Raw genomic sequence first — 21777 nt, forward strand, 5'->3', positions numbered from 1 at the left:
GATGGGTGCCTTTCTTAATATGATGTTGGCATGTCATGTGAGCCAAGCTTTAATAAATTTATTTAATTTAATATTGCAGAACAAATGCTGCATGATGAAATTTGATAGTGAAAAAGAAGTGAAGAAATATCAGAGCATAATTGAAGAGCTGAGAAACAGGGTAAGTTTTTCTAAGGATTTACTTCTAAGACAAATTTGCCTTTTATTATAAAAAAAAAAAGGTTTAACAGGAGTGTGGATCCATGCACACTAAAACAGCTAAATTATATACTTGACAATATTATAATGTCCATTAAAACTTAGATATTTTTTTCTGAAATTGCTACTCAAAGTATATTTCTGCAGTTTGCATTAAAATTAGGGCTGAGCTAGTTCTGATGCCGATCTATTGGTATCAGCCAATATAAGTGGTATTGGTATCAGAAAGTATGTATTGGATTTTATTTTTTGATACCAGCCAATACTTTGCCAGTATTTTGTTCTTTAGCGAGTCCACAAAAATGACACATGGCATTTCCGTGGAGTCTAATTATCCTGAAAATTAGGCAGAATTTGAAGTTTTCATTTGAACAGCTTTTTGTTTCTTCAAATTTCAAGAATCTGTATTGGTATCAGGAGTCGGCAAGGATATCAACATGGACATTGGTATGGATGTCGGTTCAATGTGTTATAGGCTCGGTCCTGTTTAAAATTTATATAATAATTAGGATATCTGAAAATTAACAAGTGATTTGAAAATATTACAGAGTTCAAAGATGATAATTATTAAAGAAAATGCATTACATGGCATTGTGCTTTACCTGAATGATAACACAAGGGCAGCAGTTGCCTTAGATTAAATTACTTATCCATAAGTTAGGATAGTTAATTTTTCGGACTACAAATCACTGGTACGTAAGTCACAGAAAATTAGAATTATTTTCCTGTAGTTTATAGTTATTTCAAGCATAAGAAAAACTTATGCTTGTAATAACCGTAAACTACAGGAAAATAATTCTACAATGCAAGCAATGCGTACATACAAGAAAAAATGAAAATTAGAATTTAGGGGAGGAGTCTTATGAACTCTAAATCATTATGAAAAGCTTAGAAATTCTTGATGCATTGCATATGAACTTTGTATGTCAGTATTCTTAAGATACAGCTGTGATATATCCCCTATTATTTTCCTTCTTTTGTTCTTTCTTTAAAAAAAGCATTACCTGAAATAAAATCATAAATATGCCACTATCCATGAACAAATTCCCCAAATAATATGTACTGATGATTTTATTATTAATGTTATTTTGATATGTTCAGCTTTAAGCCTCAAAAATGTGGTGCATGAGTAGATTGAACCTGATACCAAAACAAAGTGAAATCAATCATCGTGAGAGCACTCTAAGAGGCCACCCCTCCTAATTCCCTTTCAACGTCGCAGTTATCATCTCATTGCAAGACGTTCTGTTTCTGGAACTCCTCCACTTTTGACCCATGCCACCACTACTCGCATAGCTTTCTGCACCGAAGTGCCATTTTGTATTTGTACAGCTGTTTTGGGAGTTACCACTTGGCTGTTGTTCTAATATAGTAGTATAGAGTCATATATGTATTAAAACATGTTTTCTGTTGACAGAATGCAGAGTCAGATGTGATTTTTCGATGAGGCTTTACTCTGATCCCTATGTTATATGAAAAATCGTGACTTTTTAGCACATTTCATTTTCATTTTATTCTACACATTCTTAATCGCAAAGCAAGTTACTTTTCATCATAATCTTGTGTTTGGTGAGAGTTAGAGATTGTTATCCAACTAGTGCAGAAAATGTTAGTGCTTCAGGAACAGGTGGAAGAAGAAAAAAGATTTTGGTCCAAAACATGCAAATACCATCTCTTGTATCACACTTCCATGTGTCACTACTCACAGATTTAACATTTAGCAGATGGGAGCTTCTCCAGATGGGAACTTTTCATGTGCATGCTTTTCAAACTTGCTGCAAAGTACAAAAAAAAAATGTAGCTAGAGAACTAATTGCCATAGAGAGGAAATATATATTTTTTTAATGACGGAACTCTTTGTGGAGGTGAAATTTATATATTTTACAATCCAAATAATGAAAGTTAAAGGAAGAAGAAGAAGAAAATCGAAATTTTACTCAAAAATTCATATTCAGCATGCCTTTTGGCCATCACAATATATCAATTTTTTTAAAAAAAAAATTCAGTATGTAGCAGTGGTATATTCCTACAACCATGCAAAGTTGCATTGAAAATAGAATGATTATAGCACTGTATAAGAAAAGCAGTGGTGCCATCTTATGGGAAAGAAATCCAGAAAATCACTTATAGCATCAGCCCTATAGACATTGGATGGACCAAATTTGCAGGGAAGTACAATGAAAGACCACTCTTTGCAGACATGTAATCCCCATCCCCCAATTTTGAAGGAAAAATTAAAAAATGAAAAAGGAAAATATGCAACTAATTTTACTCACTCCTATACTCATAAGGTTAACATGATATGCTTTTCAGGATAACACAGACAGGCGTAAACTAAAAACAGCTCAGCAAAATATTGAAGATCTTCAGGATCTTCTTGAACAAACAAATGAAGATATTCAGGACTTAAAAGATAAATTGAAGGATAAGGAATACTCTCTTGAAACAGCTCGGTTGAAACTTACCAGTGCCAGAACAAATGTGGATAAATATGTAAAAGAAGTATGTTGAGTGTAGAGTTGTGCATCTAGCTTGTTAATATTTTGAGGTTAATCTCAAAATAAAGTTCTGGTAGAGCTAGCTTTTTCTGTTTCATTGTGCTATGCTTTGTATAATTTCTTAAAATAAGTTCTATTGAGTAGTTTTCTAGTAGGTCTATGCTAGATAGTTGTATTAAGAAAAGCAACTATAATCTACAAATGGGCAAGCATAACAAAATTTTGATATTATTATTTTATATTTTATTTTGTATAAGATTTAGGGATGCCTAATGGCACCTATGATGGCAGGGGTTCCAGGTTCAAATCCTGGCCTGGGTATGGATGTTCTTTGCAAGTGTCCCTTCATCAATTCCTTCATATTCTCACTCATCCTCATCTTTGCGATTAGCCAAAAGTGGCAGAAATGCAAAGTAAAATAAATCAAATCAGCCAATCAATCAACCTAATGTCACCCCAACAGGTTTTTTTTTTCCTTTTGATCTCTTTTTCTCATTCTTGAGTCCCGCACCATGGCCGTGCGGTCTAAAGCATCAGGCTTCGGAACGCACACTGTTTCGATTGTCCTGGGGGAAGAGTGACAACTTTTCTCCTGAGATTTCGGCCAGTGTATGAGACTGGTGGGCACCCACCATCATGAGGAAATTGGGAAGCTACGAATGAGTAGTGTAATCTAGTTACGGAAACATACAACAATGACTAGGGATTTGTCATGTTGACCACCTGTCACCTCCTAACTGGTTGGATAATTTTCCACCTCTGCTGAGGCATGTTCGAGTGAGGCCAGCAATCGATAGGTAGGCCTTGGCCCTCATGAGCTGTTGCACCATGTGTTATTATTTATTTCTGAAGACCTTGGGGGAAAAAAAAGTTATATGGATGGAATATTTGTCCACACAACCCTCCCTTGTACAGTTATGACTTCTCATGGTATATGTGATTTTTAATTCAGATATGACTACACTTGATAAAAGTTATGGTATTCCATGATTCCAAAAATAGCCTAATTACTAATGCATCAGTTGTAAATCTACAAGGTATGTACTGAAAGTAATGAGCCAACTGATATTACTTAATGTCAGAGACCACTATTTTTATTCCACCTATGGTAATACATAATTTGGACCTTGTTGTAGCTTTTCCACAAAACATCCAGATCGGTCAATACATTTGTGCCATAGTAACGGCAGCTTAAAAATGCCACTCTTGTGGAAGTCCGTTTCAGCACGATTAATCCACTGGCGAACTTCATCCTTCACCTTGTTATCGTCGTCAAAGTTGGTACCCCGAATGCTGTTCTTTAATGGAGCAAACAGGTGAATGTCATACAGGGCTTGGTCTGGGGTGTAGGGAGGGTGGGGCATTAGTTCCCAGCCCATCTTTTCAATGTCCTGTACTATGCACCCAGCTGTATGGGAACAGGTGTTGTCATGTTGTAAAATGGCATTGTGTTTTGTGATAAACAAGAGTCTTCATGATGTCCTGTATAGCACTGTGTCCAATGTTCACATAATGTGCAATTTCTCGTACAGTTATCCTCCTGCCACTTTGGATAAGCTTGTCAATCTGGTCCGTGTTGTTTCGCATGGAAGCTGTTTTCGGTCTGCAACTACGAGGCTTATCAACAAATGTCTGTATTACCATCTCTAAAACGTTTCATCCACCTTTTCACTGTACTGTAACCCATGCAGACATCTCCATAGAAGTTCTGTAGACGATGATGAATTTCTGCAGCTCCAACGTTTTCACTAACAAGAAATTCCACGATAGCACGTTGACGAAACGAATTGTCTACGGATGCCATTTTTCTCCTACCGACAGCACTGACAGTGAAAGTGTGCATAGCATGCAGTTCAAGCTGTGGACAACAGATGTCTGTACCTGCCATACTTGTGGTTTCAACTGAAATAGTCAAGTAGAGTAATCGAACAAGGTTCATGACTTTCAGTACATGCCTTGTAGAAATGTCCTAGAAAAAAATTATGTAGAAATTTTGCAAGGAGTTTCAAGACAGAATAGTGACAATTTTGTACATGTATCATTGTGTTGTTACAGTGACAATTTTGTACATGTATCATTGTGTTGTTACAGATAAAGAGTAAAGAAAACATCATCCAGCAGTTGAAAGAAGAGTTAAATGCTGTTCAGAGCAGGCTTAAGGAAACTTCTGAGAATCTGGAGAGTAAGGAATCAATGCTGCGTCAGAAACAGACTGAAATTATTCAATTGGAGAAGAATATAATGAAGACAAATGTTGAGGTAGGAGAATTGCCTCTGTTTAAGTTTCTTAGGGATAATGTAGTCATTTCTAATGTTCTTTGAAATGGTGCACGATGGTAACTTTCCTGCATAACATTTTTTTACATTTACATTTGAGGCGCTCAGAATAATAACGGCAGATCCCAACCAAAGTTCATTTTTAGAAAAATGACATTTTCTGTTTAATTTCAAAACTCAGGAGATTTTTAACATTATGACGTAATTTTTTTAGGTTCTTTTAAATATGGTTTTTCAAGTTTATCTGCAAATTCTTGAACCATTGTGGTTAATAGTTTCACAGATTTTGTGCTGTTTACTAGGAAAAATATACACAAGTGAAAAAATGGGATAAAACTTATTTATTGTGTTTACCTTTATTAAACATGTTGTATTAATCCAGCTCCATTCCCAGATGTTCACATTCTTCTACAGCATCAACACCATAATGATCAAGATTTTTATAAAAATCATGATAGATGGGTAGTATATATTTCAATAGTTGCATCAGGTCATTGTATTTAGCTTTCTTAATTTTTCTCTGTTCACTGTACTTCTGCTGTAACTTAAACAATGAAACTGCTTGATGCACGTCAATGTCAGAATAAGATAAACTAAATTTGACAATATCAGGATTATCATGTTTCACAATAATGGAAGTTGATTGATTGATTTGATTTATTTTACTTAGCTTCTTGTGCCACTTTTGGCTAATTTGCAAAGATGGGAGTGAGTGGTGATATGATGAAATTGATGAATGGACACTCACAGACATCCATGCCCAGGCCAGGAATCGAACCCGGGACCCCTGGCATCATATCGCGATGTGCTAGCCACTCTGCTACGGGAGCCGGCAATGGAAGTAACCTTACGTAAAAGCAGAGGAGCACCATCAACATATTTTTTTCTGATGACAAAGTTTGAACTAATACTGTTTTAACTGTTTCTACATAACTTCCGTGTGTTTATTACCCATTCACTTGAGTTTCTCACTCATTATTTACTTTTTTTTCGGAGATTCTGGCATAACAACACACTCAGTCACAGATGCTGTCATATCGTCTACTACGCCACCGAACTCGTAGCAGACATAAACAAAAGCACACACAGTTGGGATATGTCATTTTTTCACTGATAATATTTTCAATTTCCGTATGGACGAATTTCAAATGTGGAATATGAGAGTTTTGGCATATCCCAATTCTTTTGATACTTCAGCATATGAAAGGTAGGTGGCAACAGTATACCGTCATACTTGTATCTCAAAATTTGAGGTCGGTTGGGATCTGCTGTTATTATTCTGAGCGCCTCATTTTATTATTCTGAGCACCTCATTTAATTATTAATTTCTTTAATTTACATCTTTGCTCATTGAAACCATAGAAAGTTGACCTTTTTAGATCTCAATTCCTTGTAATGAAATTAGATTTTTATATACTTGTAAACCCTAATTTGATACAGCAAGTGTTCATAAGTATGGTGTAAACATTGTTACAATGGTTATTTTATATTTCAGTTATTGAGGTGTAAAGGGTGATCTTTTGAGGAGGTACTCAAAAGTCAACATCACTTCCATATAGTACACCCTAGTAACTGCAATGCCACAGACTAATGAGCCTCTGGCATCTGCACTTACAGCCACTATAATCCTCTGTAGGAGTTGTGATTGTCCTGTCATCAATTCGTCTTATCACCATCATCATAATCTTCGTGATTTGCCAAAAGTGGCAGAAAAGCAAAGTAAATTCAATCAAATTGATCACCTAATCAATATATTGCAGGGATGTGTTGCTAACATTTGTAAAATATAAGCGTTATTACTTGTAGCAAATATCTGGTACATGACTTGACAATAATACTATGAGAGTATTGAAACATTACCTAGTATAATATAGCATGTTTATTTAATATATCCAATTTTTGTTGTTCAATTCAACAAAATCATATGTATTACATTAACACTCATCTATTTCGTGTATTGTTTTAATACACACTTAAAGTATTTTTCTCAAGCCATATAACTGGTACTATTCACCATATACAGGGTGGCGACAGACCTGGAAAACCTGGAAAACCGGGAAAAGTCAGGGAATTTGAGGTGTCAAAAAAAGTCAGGGAAATATCAGGGAATTTCGTCTTCATTGACTTTTTTTTTAAAATTTATTTATTTAAAGATATCGTTATGGAACTCTGCACGGGAACAGGAAATCTCGTCCGTAAGTTTCGGCCTCAACTTTTAGGCCCCTTTTATGTCCCACACATCCACGTCGCCAGAAACCAGCAATGGCAGGAGGAGGGAGAGAGAGAGAGAGAGAGAGAGAGAGAAATTTCTCTCGCCCTGGCTTCTTGGTGGGAATTTTAAATTCGGACACTCTTTGGAGGAAAATTGTTACGTATAACTCGGGCACTATAGGAGCAGTCTACTTCGGATAACTTTTGTTTTTCAGCTAAAACATCATAGCATGCAACCGTGTGCAATTTAGAACGCCGAAGCGAGGAAGGGGGTTTGGGGGGCGCGACCCCCGAATTTCAATGGAAAGAAACATAATAATCTTGAGTTTGCCCTCTCTTCTCCCACTATTTTGGAGAGAAGCCGCGAACTTTAGTATTCTTTTCAAAGAATGGATATTTCTCAAGATAATGAAAAATGTTTCATGTTCTTGGGTGCCATACAAGTTGAATAATAAGCCAAAATATGATTTTTTTTACGAAAAATAGGTAATTTGCAGTTTTTGAGGAAAATTGTTATAACTCGGGAACTATGGGAGCAATCTACTTCGGATAAGTTTTGTTTTGCAGCTAAAACATCATAGCATACAACCGTGTACAATTCAGAACACCGAACCGAGGAAAGGGGGTTTGGGGGCACAACCCTCGAATTTCAATGGAAAAAACATAAAAATCTGGAGTTTCCCCCTTCTTCACACGCTATTTTGGGGGAGAGGGCATCAACTTTAGTATTCTTTTCAAAGAATGGATATTTCTCAAGAGAACTTAACATGTTTCATGTTTTTGGATGCCATACAAGTTGAATAAAGCTAAAATGTGATTTTGTTTTTACAAAAAATAGTAATTTGCATTTTTGGAGGAAAATTATTATAACTCTGGCACTATGGGAGCAATCTACTTCGGATAAGTTTCGTTTTGCAGCTAGAACATCATAGCATGCAAACGTGTACAATTCAGAACGCCGGACCGACGAAGAGGGGCTTGGGGGGGGGGGGGTGACCACCGAATTTAATAAAAAAACAAAAATTTGGAGTTTGCCCCCTCTTCTCCCGCTATTTTGGGGTGAAGGCGCAAACCATAGTATTCTCTTCAAAGAATGGACGTTTCCAAAGAGATTGAAACATGTATCATGTTCCTGGGTGCCATACAAGTTGAAGAATAATCCAAAATGTGAAATTCTGTTCGGAAATGTGGCATGGATATGTTGCGGAGAGGGGGGGAGGTTGGTCATCAATATGAATTTCCCAGGCTTGCTCCAGACCTGTGTCAGAGTTTCCACCCAAACATAAGAGTATGGAGGTCCAAAAAGCACATTGATTTCGTAATCAGCACCATGATACCATATGGTATCATCGGGCGAGTACGACCTTACTCTGATGATACCATATGGTATCATCGGGGGAGTAAAGGTTAAGCCTCTAAATATTACGTGGAAAATGCATTGAATTATCATTTTTTCTTGTCCGTATGGGAGTAGTAAAGGGACTTGTCAACAGATGGAGGGGATGGGAGCGGGTGGCGCCGTCCGATAGTTGTCAGACGTCGTAGTAAGGCATTTTGTTGGGCAAACTAAAGGAACATGGAAACAAATAGGTTCCATTGATACATTCGATTTTTGTCGAATATCACCACCCGACAAAGTACCTCACTACAACATGCGACAGAAATTGCATGGACTCCAACATCCAACAAAGAACGCATGCATAAACAAGAAGAGCTGTAGACTGCCAATATGCTGCACGAATATTGTTACTCTTCTGGCTCACTTCACCTTATTTAATGTAGCAGTACTTACGAAGGTTTTCTTTCATCATCCTAACGTATTACTTTGAATTTGAATTTACAATTTTTGGAGCGTCAGCACTTAGGCTATTTTGCTCCCGTCACATTATACGGGGGCCAGCCCCTTATCATTACAAATAACAACACTAACGTTGCATAACTAAAAATCTTAAAATCTTCTGACTTCTGTTAAAAGCTGAGGCTGTAAAAGGGCACTCAGCACACACAAAGACAAAAAACAGGACAACACACACAAAATTATACTGGTCATAGTGCCAGTCGCCAGAGCCTCGTTAGTCTTTACTCCAGGGTGCACTACGTGGAAGTGAGGTTGACTTTTTGGCGCCTACGTGGAAGGTACCCCTTACACCCCCTGACGAATAATGATTTCGCACAAGTTAACATACGTTTACAATGACATTGCACTATTCTTATATATCAAGAAGAATCCAACCAAATGGGATATATATTGAATACTATCACAAAAAAGTGAAACAAAAATCTGCATTTGTGAAAGTTATAAAAATTGGCAAGTGGATGCTCCCAACCTCAAATTTGCTGCAACACTAGTATTGCAATGAAATTAACGCCACTCTCTGTCCTGTCTGTTTAAACTCATGAGAGATGGTCATTAATCTCTCACTGAGTAAGGTTAATGTCCAATATTATGAAATAACATACTAATAATAAATACGTAAATATTTTAATATTTACTCAAATCATTCAATCATAAAAGCAAAGCCCAGCCCTGCTAAATTTTCACTTTCCATCTACTGATTTATACAAGGGGTGGCCAGAAAGTAATTTCCAATTAGTAGGGACATTGATATTTCGCAAACGCCAAAACCGTGAAAAATGGTAATTGCTGCGAAGTTATGTTTAGGAATGTGCAGTGATGTCTGGACACATTTTTCGCCCTTCGAAATATCGAAATAATGCGAATTTGGCATAAAATGCGAATTGTTGGCGTTTTTAGTGATTTTTTTTTAAAGAAATGTCCTAAAACAACGAAAAATTCCATGAAATCCAACATTATTGTCTTTTCTAGGCTATGTTTGTGTACATAGAACATGCAAGTTTTCCAACATTTTACTCAAGAGTAAACTATAGAGTTGTACGTACATGGAATAATTCCGACAGCCACATTAAATCATGCATTTTCCACGATTTTTTCAACTTCTATCAAAACCATTTGCATCACAGAGCAAAGTGGCAGGGTTTTAACATGAGATCGAGTGTGTATCTACCGTCACACGGGAGCCACATCTTCGTATTTATCGCACGAGATATGTATGTTTCGAATTACCAAGCTAAGTGCGCACCATCGGCATTTGTCGAGCGAGTAATAATGGAGCTGTCATTAGGGCGTCTGACTACTATGCGAGAGACCCGGGGTCGATCCCCTGCGGGGGAGAACCGGGATGTTTTCCACCTATTCAAACTGCTCCGGCGCCCACCCAGCATCATGTGAAGCTGGTACCTTGAGGAAACTTTGAGGGGAAAAGGTAGTCAGGAGCATGGTGCTGATCACATCACCCCTACCTTCAGCCGTGATCAAGAAAGTGTGGGGCCCTAACTCCACACCCCTATACACTTTCATGGAAAAGTGCAGGGGAACACTTTACTTTTACTTCCTCAAAAATCTGTTCCAACATATCAAACTGTGACGAAAATACGTAGACCATGTGACCTACAATTTAAAATAATAGTTCAAAAGCACAATGGAGTATTACGTTTCGGTATATTTGGCAGATAAATGTTCTAAAACAAAAACGCGAATTTTGGGAAACGTAACACTAACAAGTCAAAAAAAAAGATAATGCCAACTTTTGGTGCCATAATATATCGGCATCTGTCACGTGAGATTGTTTGATTTAAATTTTTTGGGTGCGTCGCCACTTATGGTCATTATGCACCCTTCAGTATATACGGGGAAAATTCCATTATCTAAAATCCTTACCTTAAAATTAAAAAAGGGGTATGGAAAATAACTTTCCCAAAATATCTTTCAAGATATCAAACTCTCACGAAGAGGCGTAAGTCATGTGACTTACAATTTGAAACAGTAGTTTAAAAACACCATGAAGGTATAATTTCAGATATTTGCCAGAAAATGCGCTAAAATGAAAATGTGAATTTTGGGAAAAATAACACCGTATAGTAAAAAATAAAAAAAATAAGAAAATAAACCAACTTTTTTAAAAAAAAGAACAAAATATGAAGGTCCCTACCGATTAGGCATAAATGAAACAAGAATATCAGTTATAATTTGTTGCATTAGTAACAGTGAGTCCTAACCTAATTTTCGGCATAATCACCACCATTGTTCTGGCATTCGTCGTAGCATGGCACTAAATTTTGTATGCCCTGGAACTATCTCTACCGCAGTGTAGCGGTCAAATCCTTGCCCTGCCAGAAACCTCTTCAGTTAAACAAGGAGATGAAAGTCTGTACATTCAAGGCCAGGGCTGTACAGGGAGTGGTTCAAGATCTCTCACCTAAAGTGATGCAAAGGGCCCGTGTGTACTCAGCTGTATGAGGTTGTGCACATTCGACTGGCCTTCCGTGAATTATCTGCACCATCGTCTGACCATACTATCACTCACGACGTCCGGTCTGCACACCTCACACGATTGCTGGTGGCTCTGTGCCAAATTCTGAGCGTGCAATGTAGGCTACATCGCAATCGGTGGGAGACTGTATGAGAGCTGCAATCTTTAACCTAGAACTGTCCTAAAACGGCTGCATTGCAACTGTACCAGATTACAGTTACATGCCACTTCTTCCTGCCTGCATGTTTGTGTGTCGCTCTCCGACCACTAGTGCTGCGTATAGGCACCGTTGGAGCTTTTTTCAGGATGCCCCTCGTATATGAACTTTCAGAAGCTTTTATTATTAGAGTGTTCCTGTTTTAATGTGTGGTTAGCTAAATCAGGTACCTATACAATGCAATTCTATAAATTCCTTGCGTTAAATTTCTAATACCTACATACCCTTTTGGTCAGCAATAATGGTATAACTGCATGTTGTCAGTTTCACAGTACTTCACTTTTATATACTGTACTGAAGCAGAAATCCCATTGATAATGTAAGGAAATATGACACTTTATTTTGTTCGATTCAATTGTTTCACTTATATGCAAGAGTTAAGTTGTTTGCTTTACAGAGAAGCATTGAAAAATGAGTCCGCAGTCCGCACTCATGGTTCTTGCAAGCAGAGGGTTCCAAACCTCAGTGGAAATATCAACATATAATACGGAGAATGCATAAGGAGACTGATAAATTACAAATTGCATTTCTTAATCATTCACTCTTCACTCTTATCTCATTTAGTCGTAACTTTAAAAATAATCAAGTATTTTATTTTAAACTTACTGCGTATGATAAAATTCCGTAATCCTTTCCTAGCTTGTGAATTGTAATAATTTTCCAAATTCACTATTTTGCAGTTTGAATTCAAATCATAGAGAATAGAGAAATTAAGTCAATTTCATAGAAAATAATATTGGTACTTAACAAAACCATACGTGGATCTGTGTGAGTTTATTATTTCTATTTGCAAAAACATCGATTTAGTTTAGTTTGTAATTGTCAGGGAAAAATGTAAATTTTGTCCTGGAAAACCTGGAAAAGTCTGGGAATTTTATTTCTGCATGTTTGTAGCCACCCTGATATATATTGTTACTACTTCAAGAAATATATGCTTGTTTACTTAATGTATACAATTTTATTGTGTTGAAGAATAAATACAACAAACACCATTAAGAAGAATTAAGGGGGATTTTAGTGTTTTAAACTAGCAGAATGGTGTGGAAATTTCTTTTAAAATATCTGCAATTGTCATCGATTTTATTTTGGCAGAATAAGTGTGAATTTACAATCCAAAGGTTTATTCAGAATTTCTCGTCAATGGGGGGGATTAAAAGTAAATTTATTGCCAAAATGACCATAAATTTCACCTTTGAGGAATTTAAAGGGGAGGTACATAAAATTAAGTGAGGGGTGTGTGTATAAATCACTGGTACAATTAGCAGCAAGGATAACAGCGAACAAATTGTCAATTGCTATTTTTGTTCCTTTTTCATTTACATTCTATGCATTTCACAGCAATCATCCCCTTCTTGATGGCATAGTGGTATTACTGTAATCTTGTATTCAATGTGCCCTGGGTTTGACCTCTGGTGGAGGTACAGTGATTCAGATGCCACCTTAAACTGTAGGTTCAGTCCCAATTAGCCTATATGAGCATAAAGGGAATGTACATTTTATAAGCGAATTAAATTGCACTTGAACATTTTAATCCCTCTCTCACATTATAAATAAAACTTCATAAGGAAATTATATATTTGTGAAAATTTTACATCAAAATTCACCCTCTTCCCTTAGATTGAAGACTTGAAGTCCAATTTGGACAGTGCCAACAAGGAAACACTTGCCATAAGGACACAGTGTGAAGAACTGACAAAATCTCTGGACAAGTATTCTGAGAGTAACATTACACTGGAGAGGAAAAACAACCAACTGGAAGACACATGCAAGAAACTTAAGTTTGAGGTAGATACTTTACAGTATTTACTTAAATCTCTGTTACTTTCTTATATGTTTGCATAGTTACTGAAGTTAACATAAACTAAATAAAATATTTTAACATGTTCACTGCTGACCAAAATTTAAATACTCTTACCAGGTGCTGAAAATTTTTGTCTAATAGCATATATTTTTTGGGATCTGTTGTTGACCACAGTTAACAAAAAAAAATAATCAATTTTTGAACACTAAAAGTATCACAGGATGCCTTATGGCACATGACTTCAACTTTTCTGTGCTATGTGCTGAAAGTGCCAAACTGCACTTTTTGATGCTATTGTCCTTCGTAGTATATCGACTATATACTTTGAGTATAATTACAGAAAATCGTGATTGATGAAATTGAAATACCTTTTTTATTATTGTAGGAATAGTAATTATGGCTATTTACCACACAGATAATAATTTCCTTTATGTTTTTGCTTATCTCTTCATGATATTTATAAAAAGTTGAAACATATCTTGTTTATTCCATAGGTAACATTCTGAGTCTCTGCATTGCATTTTTTATGGGTTTTTATTTAATTTTGAAGGCCTACTGTGCCTTCATTGACAAAGGTTACTGCATCTAGGACAGAAATGGTAGCTTGTCACTGCTTTCTTTGAAGAAACTAATGTGCAGATTCAGGTTATATCATGTTTCCTTCATTCCTTCTCAAGATAATGAGAAAGTTGCACCACTTTCACCCTGGCAGTGTTGGGACATTTATGCGAAACTCCTTTCTCATCATCTTTGAATTGCGAGACTCATACCTGCACTGACAGACATTCCACGATATCGGTCAAGAAAATTGCAGCAGTTCAGAACGGATACAATAATTAACCAAAACTGCCCAAGATTTCCTGTCGTGTATGGTCTCGCAATGACAGCACTTCAATTGTTGAGCTTGTTTCGTGTCAGAATTAAACCCTTTACTAAGTTCTCACAAAGCACACACAACAGTGTGCAATGCCAATCAGGGCATTCCGCAGTGAACATGTTAAAGTCTTCATTGTTGGCCATCAACCACTTGTAACTGCATTCTTTTCATTTTTTCAGATGTGTAAATCTCTGTTTGATGAATAAATTAAATTCATACAATTTCATTAACTCAGAGAAGTCCTTCATATTATCATCATTAATGTACAAACATTGACATCAGTTTCGATTGTGGGTTTTCTGTGACTACCGTGACAATGCTTTCTTGTTCTTTCTCAGCTGGTATCCATCCAGAAATCGTTCCGTGCTCTCCAGACAGAGTACTTCAGCAAAGCAGAGTCTATCAGCAGCCTTGAGATCGACCTGGAAGAGATGGCTTTCAACCAAAATGAGATGTGCAACGAGTCACAAAATATTATACAGAATGTAAGGCTAATGTTACGCCATTGCCATGATAAACATACAGAGCTGTTAGAAGTTTTGGAAAGCAAAGATGATGACATAAGAAAACTCAAAAGTCAGCTAGGGTAAGTATTTAGCATAAAGGTATAAAAGAGCAATAAAAATTCATAATTGTATGTTGAAGGTTAACCCACACCTTTTTTTTTCGGCACAACCTTCTACTAGTCTCACTTTTATTGGTCATGTGTGAAAGAAATGAAGGGTATTTTAAAATGTGAAGATATCATATTATCCTTGCGCTTGTAGGTTGAAAAATGCCAAAGGACGAAAAATATGGAAGGTATACAGTAAGCAAGTAAGGGTAAGTATGGAAGGGCAGTTGTCAAGACCTTCAAGAAAGCTTCCGATCCAGCTGGTCAAACAATGCCAGCGGAAAAAGGGACATTGGAGTTTCAGTATGTCCCAGCAAACTGTCCATTTTTTGCATGGAATTTATTATATAGAAAAATTATTCTTTTTTTATTTTTTATTATATATATATATATATATATATATATATATAAATGGATAAAAGCAAGGAGGGCCGAAAGGGCTAAGTAAAAATCAAAGAAGGTAAAAGGAAACACTCACCGGACAGTAGAAAATGATGCTACGAAGCTAGCGAAAATTTGAATTTTTCTACTGTCCGGTGAGTGTTTCCTTTTACCTTCTTTGATTTTTATATATATATACAGTACATATACATACTTACTTACTTTGATCAAGCGATTGCTCCCCAATTCTAACACGTGCTACTGTGCAACCAAGGGTGGCAGCAGAAAATTTTGACCGGGTGGGCAGGATCCATATATTGAAAAATTAGGGTGGGCAGATAGAAAGTATATGTGTTTCACAAACATGCATTCTCTCTCTCTCTCTATCTCTCATCTCCCCCCCCCCCTTTTCCTGATTTTGTTTGTATTTCTTTCTTTGTATTTTCTTTATGCTGGTGTACTTACATTTTCTTATTTGTCCTTTACATACATTTTTCCTCTTCTTGTGTCCCCCCTTTCTCTCTCTCTCCCTCCCTCCCTCCCCCTATCTATCTCTCACACACACATATGCGAGTGCGCGTAATCCTTTCTTAAATTCTCATGAAATTTCTCATCTGAATTCTCTCTATTCACCCCACTCTAGAAAATGTTGGCAAAGGGACTCAATGCCGTCACCTATTGAAAAAAACACTTGGGAGGTCTTGGTCCGGGCTCGTAACATGATTTTATTTCGGTGGGGGCTTAACCTGGAACAGGTTGAGGGGGCATAATCAAACTGGGCCTAAATTTGCTAACTTTGAGATGGGAGAATTAAACTGTGCCTAATTTTGAGAGGGCAGAATTAAACTTGGGCCTAATTTTGAGGGGGGACAGAATTAAACAGCCTAATTTTGAGGTGCAGAATCAAAGTAGGCCTAATTTTGAGGGGGCAGAATCAGACTAGGCTTAATTTTGAGGGGGCAGAATTAAACTAGGCCTAATTTTGAGGGGGCAGAATCAGACTTGGGGCCTAATTTTGAGGGGCAGAATCAAACTAGGCTTAATTTTGAAGGGGCAGAATTAAACTATGCCTAATTTTGAAGGGACAGAATTAAACGGCCTAATTTTGACGAATTAAATTGGGCCTAATTTTGAGAGGGACAGAATGAAACCTGGGGCTTAACTTTGGGGGAAGAGACTCGAAAAGTTTTCCATCCCATAAAAACACCGTCCAGGAGTATTTGCTAAATATCTGTGACATTTGTGAAATTACAAATGTACTCTTTATTACTTTGCTCCTCAGGTTCCCTAATTGTAAATTTTATTAAACCTGGAAAATTTGGGGGGCAAGCACCCTCCCCCCCCCCTTGCCTCACCAAGGTACACCTATAGGGCTCATCCTATATCAGCAGCCGCTATCTAAAGTAAAAAAAGCTGGGAGGGTAGAAGCCCTCAAGATGAATTTCTCAGCATGTATCAATTAGTGTATAATCCTGCTAAGACACTATTTAAATTGGGGCACCTCAGTCCTCTTGGCTATGTGACTGTCTTGACCTCTCAAAGATCTGTTGCTGCTCAGGGTTTTCCCCTCTCTCATTTCTTCTGTGTTTCCTATGTTAGTCTGCATATAATATCCCTAATTCTCTCTCATATTCCATTCATTGTATCTGCCTGTCCATGCTTTCAACTGCTCACTGTGCACTTCTCTTTCTTGTAGTGGATATATTGTCTTGTCCCTTTAAGTTAAGAAGGAATTTTCATACAACTTTATTAGGTGAACGTGCAAATAACAGTAGGTATTTACCATTTAATTCATGCGAAAATAATGAAATATACTACGTAAGAAATTCTCTACTGTTGCAAAAGGCAGCAAAAGTGATTAGGTTACAAGAAAAAAAAAAAGGTAAAGTTCTCCCCTGTGCTTAGCACCATGCCATGAAGGCGTATAGGGGGTGTATCCGGTCGTGAGTGGGGGTGATGTGATCAGCATCGTGCCCCTGACTGCCTTTACCCCCCAGGGTTTCCCCCAGGTACCAATAATATTCGACGCTGGGTGGACGCCGGGGCCGCTTCCAACGTTAGAAAAGTTCCCGGATTTGAACCGGCCGGGGATCGAACCTGGGACCTTTAGCATGGTAGTCAGACGCGTTACCGACTGAGCCACCATGGCCACTGATTAGGTTACAAGAAGTATTTCTATTTGTGAAACCAGCGCCGCCTCTAGAAGTTCAAGGCTTCGCTCTACCTGGAGGGAAGCTGCCTAGCAGCAAAAATATTTTAAATGTAATTGTAGCATACCCGGTGGAGGCACATAGTGGTTTAGATTCCACTTTATACTGTAGGTCCATTCCCCATTACTTCAAACAAGAGGCCAAAAAACTCAAACGTAATTTTAGCGTTTTAGATTCGGAAAGCAATTTATGCCAAAATTTGACAATTACAGTTGTGCAACTTTCAACTGCCCTCCTTTATTGGCCACTATTAACGTCCTTTACAAAACAAAATCCTTTGTTTGTCTTTGGATACAAGACACATGCTGTGAGTGTATTATAAATCAAGAATGGAGAAAGAAGGTATGTAAGCAGCGACAACTGTGAAGATTGATTTTGTTTTCTCCATAATTCAAATGAATGATGTTGAATATCCAGTTATAATATTGTGAGTTTTTAACTGGAAAGAGTGCTGTTTAGTGGATAAGGGTTAATGAATGATCCTTTTACTTGGCTCATGGGGATTTTACAAATTGATAAGTGCATATGAATCTTTACATTTAATTAATGTCAATTATCAATGTCGATGTACTTTTAAATTGTTGATTTTGATTCGTTTTTGTTATATATAAGAAGATTTACTTAAAATGTCTTGTTAAAAATCACAAATGAGTTTGTACGAATGATTTAAAGTGAAATAATATTTAGGAAGCTGAGTTGTATTGTTTAATTTCTTGTAACGTAAGTATAGTAACATTATGGAATCCAGTTGAGTGCTGAGGACTTGCAATTTAATTTTAAATTTGTGTTAAAGTCTGCTCATCCTTCGCGTACAATATATATTCAGTGTGAAGTATAGTTGCAATCCTGGTAATGCTTGGGTAGCTACATCTCCATTCCCCGACTCATCAGCCAGTTACCTGGGGAACTCATTTTTAATTTACAAGTTTTGGAATTCTGTGTTCACTGCCTATTTTTGTGCCTTTTTAAGTGTTTATAAATCTTCTCCCTAGAGGTAACTATGAAATATAGGATAACAGCTGCATGTAAAATAATTCAGGACAACCTAATATATTAATAAAGTGCCAACAACTGATATTCTAATGATTTGATTTAAAATTAAAAACATTTTATGCAGAACCTGGATTATTAACCATGTAATTAATGTACAGTAATCAGGGGTTTCAGTTAGTTTTGTCTGAGAAGAAGAAGCTATTTAGAAGAAATTTGAGTCATATCTTTGTGTGGTCTTTGTACAGTGGAACCCCGATTTTACATTTTCCTGCATTATACATCCAATCTTGATTGTTCCATCATTCAAAATGTCATATGTTTGTTACAATGTAATACGTGAAGTAGTTCTAAGTAATTGTAACGTAAAATTAATGCTTGAAACAAATTTCTCACAAGTTGATTTGTGTGTCGTAACAAACATGTTTCCCCTTTTGGTTTTACCAATTTACAGTCAAAATTGGAAACACATTTGTTATGACACAAGAATGATGTCAAAAGGGGGACATGTTTGTTACAACACACAAATCAACTTGTAAAAAAGTAAAAAAAAGTAAAGTGCTCACCTGTGCTTAGCACCATGCCATGAAGGCATATAGGGGGTGTGGGGGTAACATGATCCGGTCATGAGTGGGGGTGATGTGATCAGCATCACGCCCCTGACTGCCTTTACCCCCCAGGGATTCCCCCAGGTACCCATATTATTCGACGCTGGGTGGGCACCGGGGCCACTTCCATCATTAGAAAAGTTCCTGGATTTGAACAGGCCGGGGATCGAACCTGGGACCTTGAGCATGGTAGTCAGACGCGTTACCGACTGAGCCACCGCGGCCTCGTGAGATGTTTATTTCAAGCGTCAATTTTATGTTACACTTACTTGAGAACTACTTCACGTATTACAATGTAAGAAACGTCATTCCTAATGTATTTTTTCCTACTTTCAATTGCATTAAAAATAATAAGGGCTTTCCATTTTAAAAATGTAAGTTTATGTTAAAAATCATACTTTCTTTCGTAGTTGAACGTATTGTATCCACTAATTTCATGAGCCCCTCTCATAATTTTGTCTGTGAAAGTAGTTTTTCAATATTTATTATTGTTCACAAAATATTTCTGGTGGTAAATTTAGGTGACTCACCCTGTATATAATACCAATATATCTGTCATTCCTAATCTGCCAGATCAGACACATTGGTTTATCAGTACTAATTGTCAATCCATAGAATAAAATTGTCTCCAATTGCACAATGCTGATATTTTAAGATTATGTTTGTGAATATAAGTATCATTCATACACTCTGGATTTGCAAAATAAATTTCTAATGTAGAGCTTCTGAACATAATTGACAAGTGGTTCCAAACGTGATTTTCTTATTAGGAACTATAACATGCACTTTGCTTGCTCTATCGTACAGTATACATCTGTAATGTCTTACAAATATATTTTAGTGTATTTTTTTGCATACTGCATACTTTATTAATAATAATATTAACTTCCATTGTGCATTTTCCCCCTCAGAAAAATGATGCAAAAAGTGAAACATTTAAATAAAGAGAATGGCAAGTTGAAAAATCAGCTAGAGGATTGTCAGCCTCACTTGGCCGAAAGTGGCGATGTTGATGTGAATAATTATCCCATTCACACAAACAGCAAACACAGATCATCCAGCAGAACGTCATCGGCAGCTGAGAAATCTCATCCAGCCGATGAATTTCAGAGGGAGGTGTGGTCACGATCAACATTAAGGATGGAAATGAGAACTGATGACTATGAATCGAGCCAGATGGTAAGTGTTACAGGTTCATTTATTCCTTACCTTGAAACATTTATTGGTATGACAGAAAGTCAGCATAAAATGATAATATTAATTTTGATGCATGGAGTTCAGAATTATACCAATAGATGGCAGTAGTGTTCAGTCATAGATACATCACATTAACTACATCTATGTGTACTGTGCAAGGCCAGCCGCACATCGGATCCGACACAACATGATGCAATGCACCACGATGAGTCACAATGCAACATGATACGGTGAGTCATATGCACAATAGGTTGAGTTCGGTCTTTTATAATTTGAGAAGTGGGCAACGATGTATCAGAATCAATGCGTATGTAGAATTAATGTATCAATTTATATGTTTTAATTGAATTAATATAATACTGCTACAGCCCTTGCACTGCAGCAATGTTTACTGCAAGAGCTACAGGGGCTATCCAAATAGGATTCCCCTCACCCCCCCGGTTTAATTACAGGTCTGTGGCTCAAGTGAATGGACTCAGAAATTGAATGCTTAATTTGTTGTTTCTTGCAGAGTTTGTCCAAGAGGACAGCAGATCACAATCATGAACTGGATGTTCATCGCCTTGCAGATGATCTAAGTGAGAAAAACAAACACTTAAAAGACAGGTTTAAGCTGGCTTCAAAAATCTATGCACGCAGGAAAGTGAAACCTACAGATGAGGAAAAGGATACTGGATACTTAAGTTCTTCCAGTAAATAAGTTATTTTCGGACTAGTCTGTATTATTTGAATAAATTTTAGATTTAATTCTCTACATGGCTATTAATATCCAGGAAAAAAAATAAAGCTTTCAGGATTGTTTAAAACAATCAATCTGATTCTGTTTTTATTTAAGGGCATATTTTTTGTAAGAAGTATTATTTTTTTATAGTTTACCGATTATTGTACTGCAGATTTTGTAAAGTATAGGAAATGCTAATGAACAATAATGTACATAAAAGTAGAAAAATATATGTTGAAGTTGTTTAAATATCTTGAATTCTTTTCATTTTGATGTACGCACGCACATTTAGTTGCCCCTTCACCGATATGATTTCATATTCTTGTAGATATAAACTTCAAGCATCATATATTGCTTGATATTGGAAAGTATTGGTCCAATTTAACCATCAATACTTTTTCTGACATCTGAAAAATGCCACACAACACTTTCATGGGTTCTAAATACCAGACAAATTGTGCAGTGTGTAATTTTAAATAATTTTGTACTACCGTTTACAACGCAACCCGGAGTTGGGGATAGTACAACTTTTGAACCGGAAGTGGTTCACATATAATCCTTATACCAAATTGAAGCCTTGTTCATGCATATATTTTTAAACCAGGGAAGAATGATTGGATTTCATTAGTGTCCACGCAGTGTTGCCA

At 36.7% G+C, this 21777-nt stretch overlaps 1 protein-coding gene across 7 annotated transcripts in view; it reads left to right on the forward strand.

Moving 5' to 3' along the window:
- LOC146001564 (uncharacterized) overlaps nucleotides 1-21381 on the forward strand; it is a 155315-nt gene extending 133934 nt beyond the window's left edge. For 6 of the 7 annotated variants that reach the window (XM_083139041.1, XM_083139044.1, XM_083139047.1 and 3 more), the window contains 7 exons: nucleotides 80-160; nucleotides 2512-2700; nucleotides 4788-4955; nucleotides 13350-13517; nucleotides 14749-14996; nucleotides 20124-20391; nucleotides 20921-21381. In XM_083139041.1, the coding sequence (XP_082995167.1) occupies nucleotides 80-160; nucleotides 2512-2700; nucleotides 4788-4955; nucleotides 13350-13517; nucleotides 14749-14996; nucleotides 20124-20391; nucleotides 20921-21109 (1311 nt within the window). In that variant the 3' untranslated portion in view covers nucleotides 21110-21381. The remainder of the gene's footprint in view (nucleotides 1-79; nucleotides 161-2511; nucleotides 2701-4787; nucleotides 4956-13349; nucleotides 13518-14748; nucleotides 14997-20123; nucleotides 20392-20920) is intronic. The other variant, XM_083139043.1, reaches the window with a different exon arrangement.
- Nucleotides 21382-21777: the final 396 nt, after the last annotated feature.

The sequence above is a fragment of the Lepisma saccharinum genome, chromosome 17 (genome assembly GCF_977018435.1).
Source record: "Lepisma saccharinum chromosome 17, izLepSacc3.1, whole genome shotgun sequence".
NCBI classification, from domain to species: Eukaryota; Metazoa; Arthropoda; class Insecta; order Zygentoma; family Lepismatidae; genus Lepisma; species Lepisma saccharinum.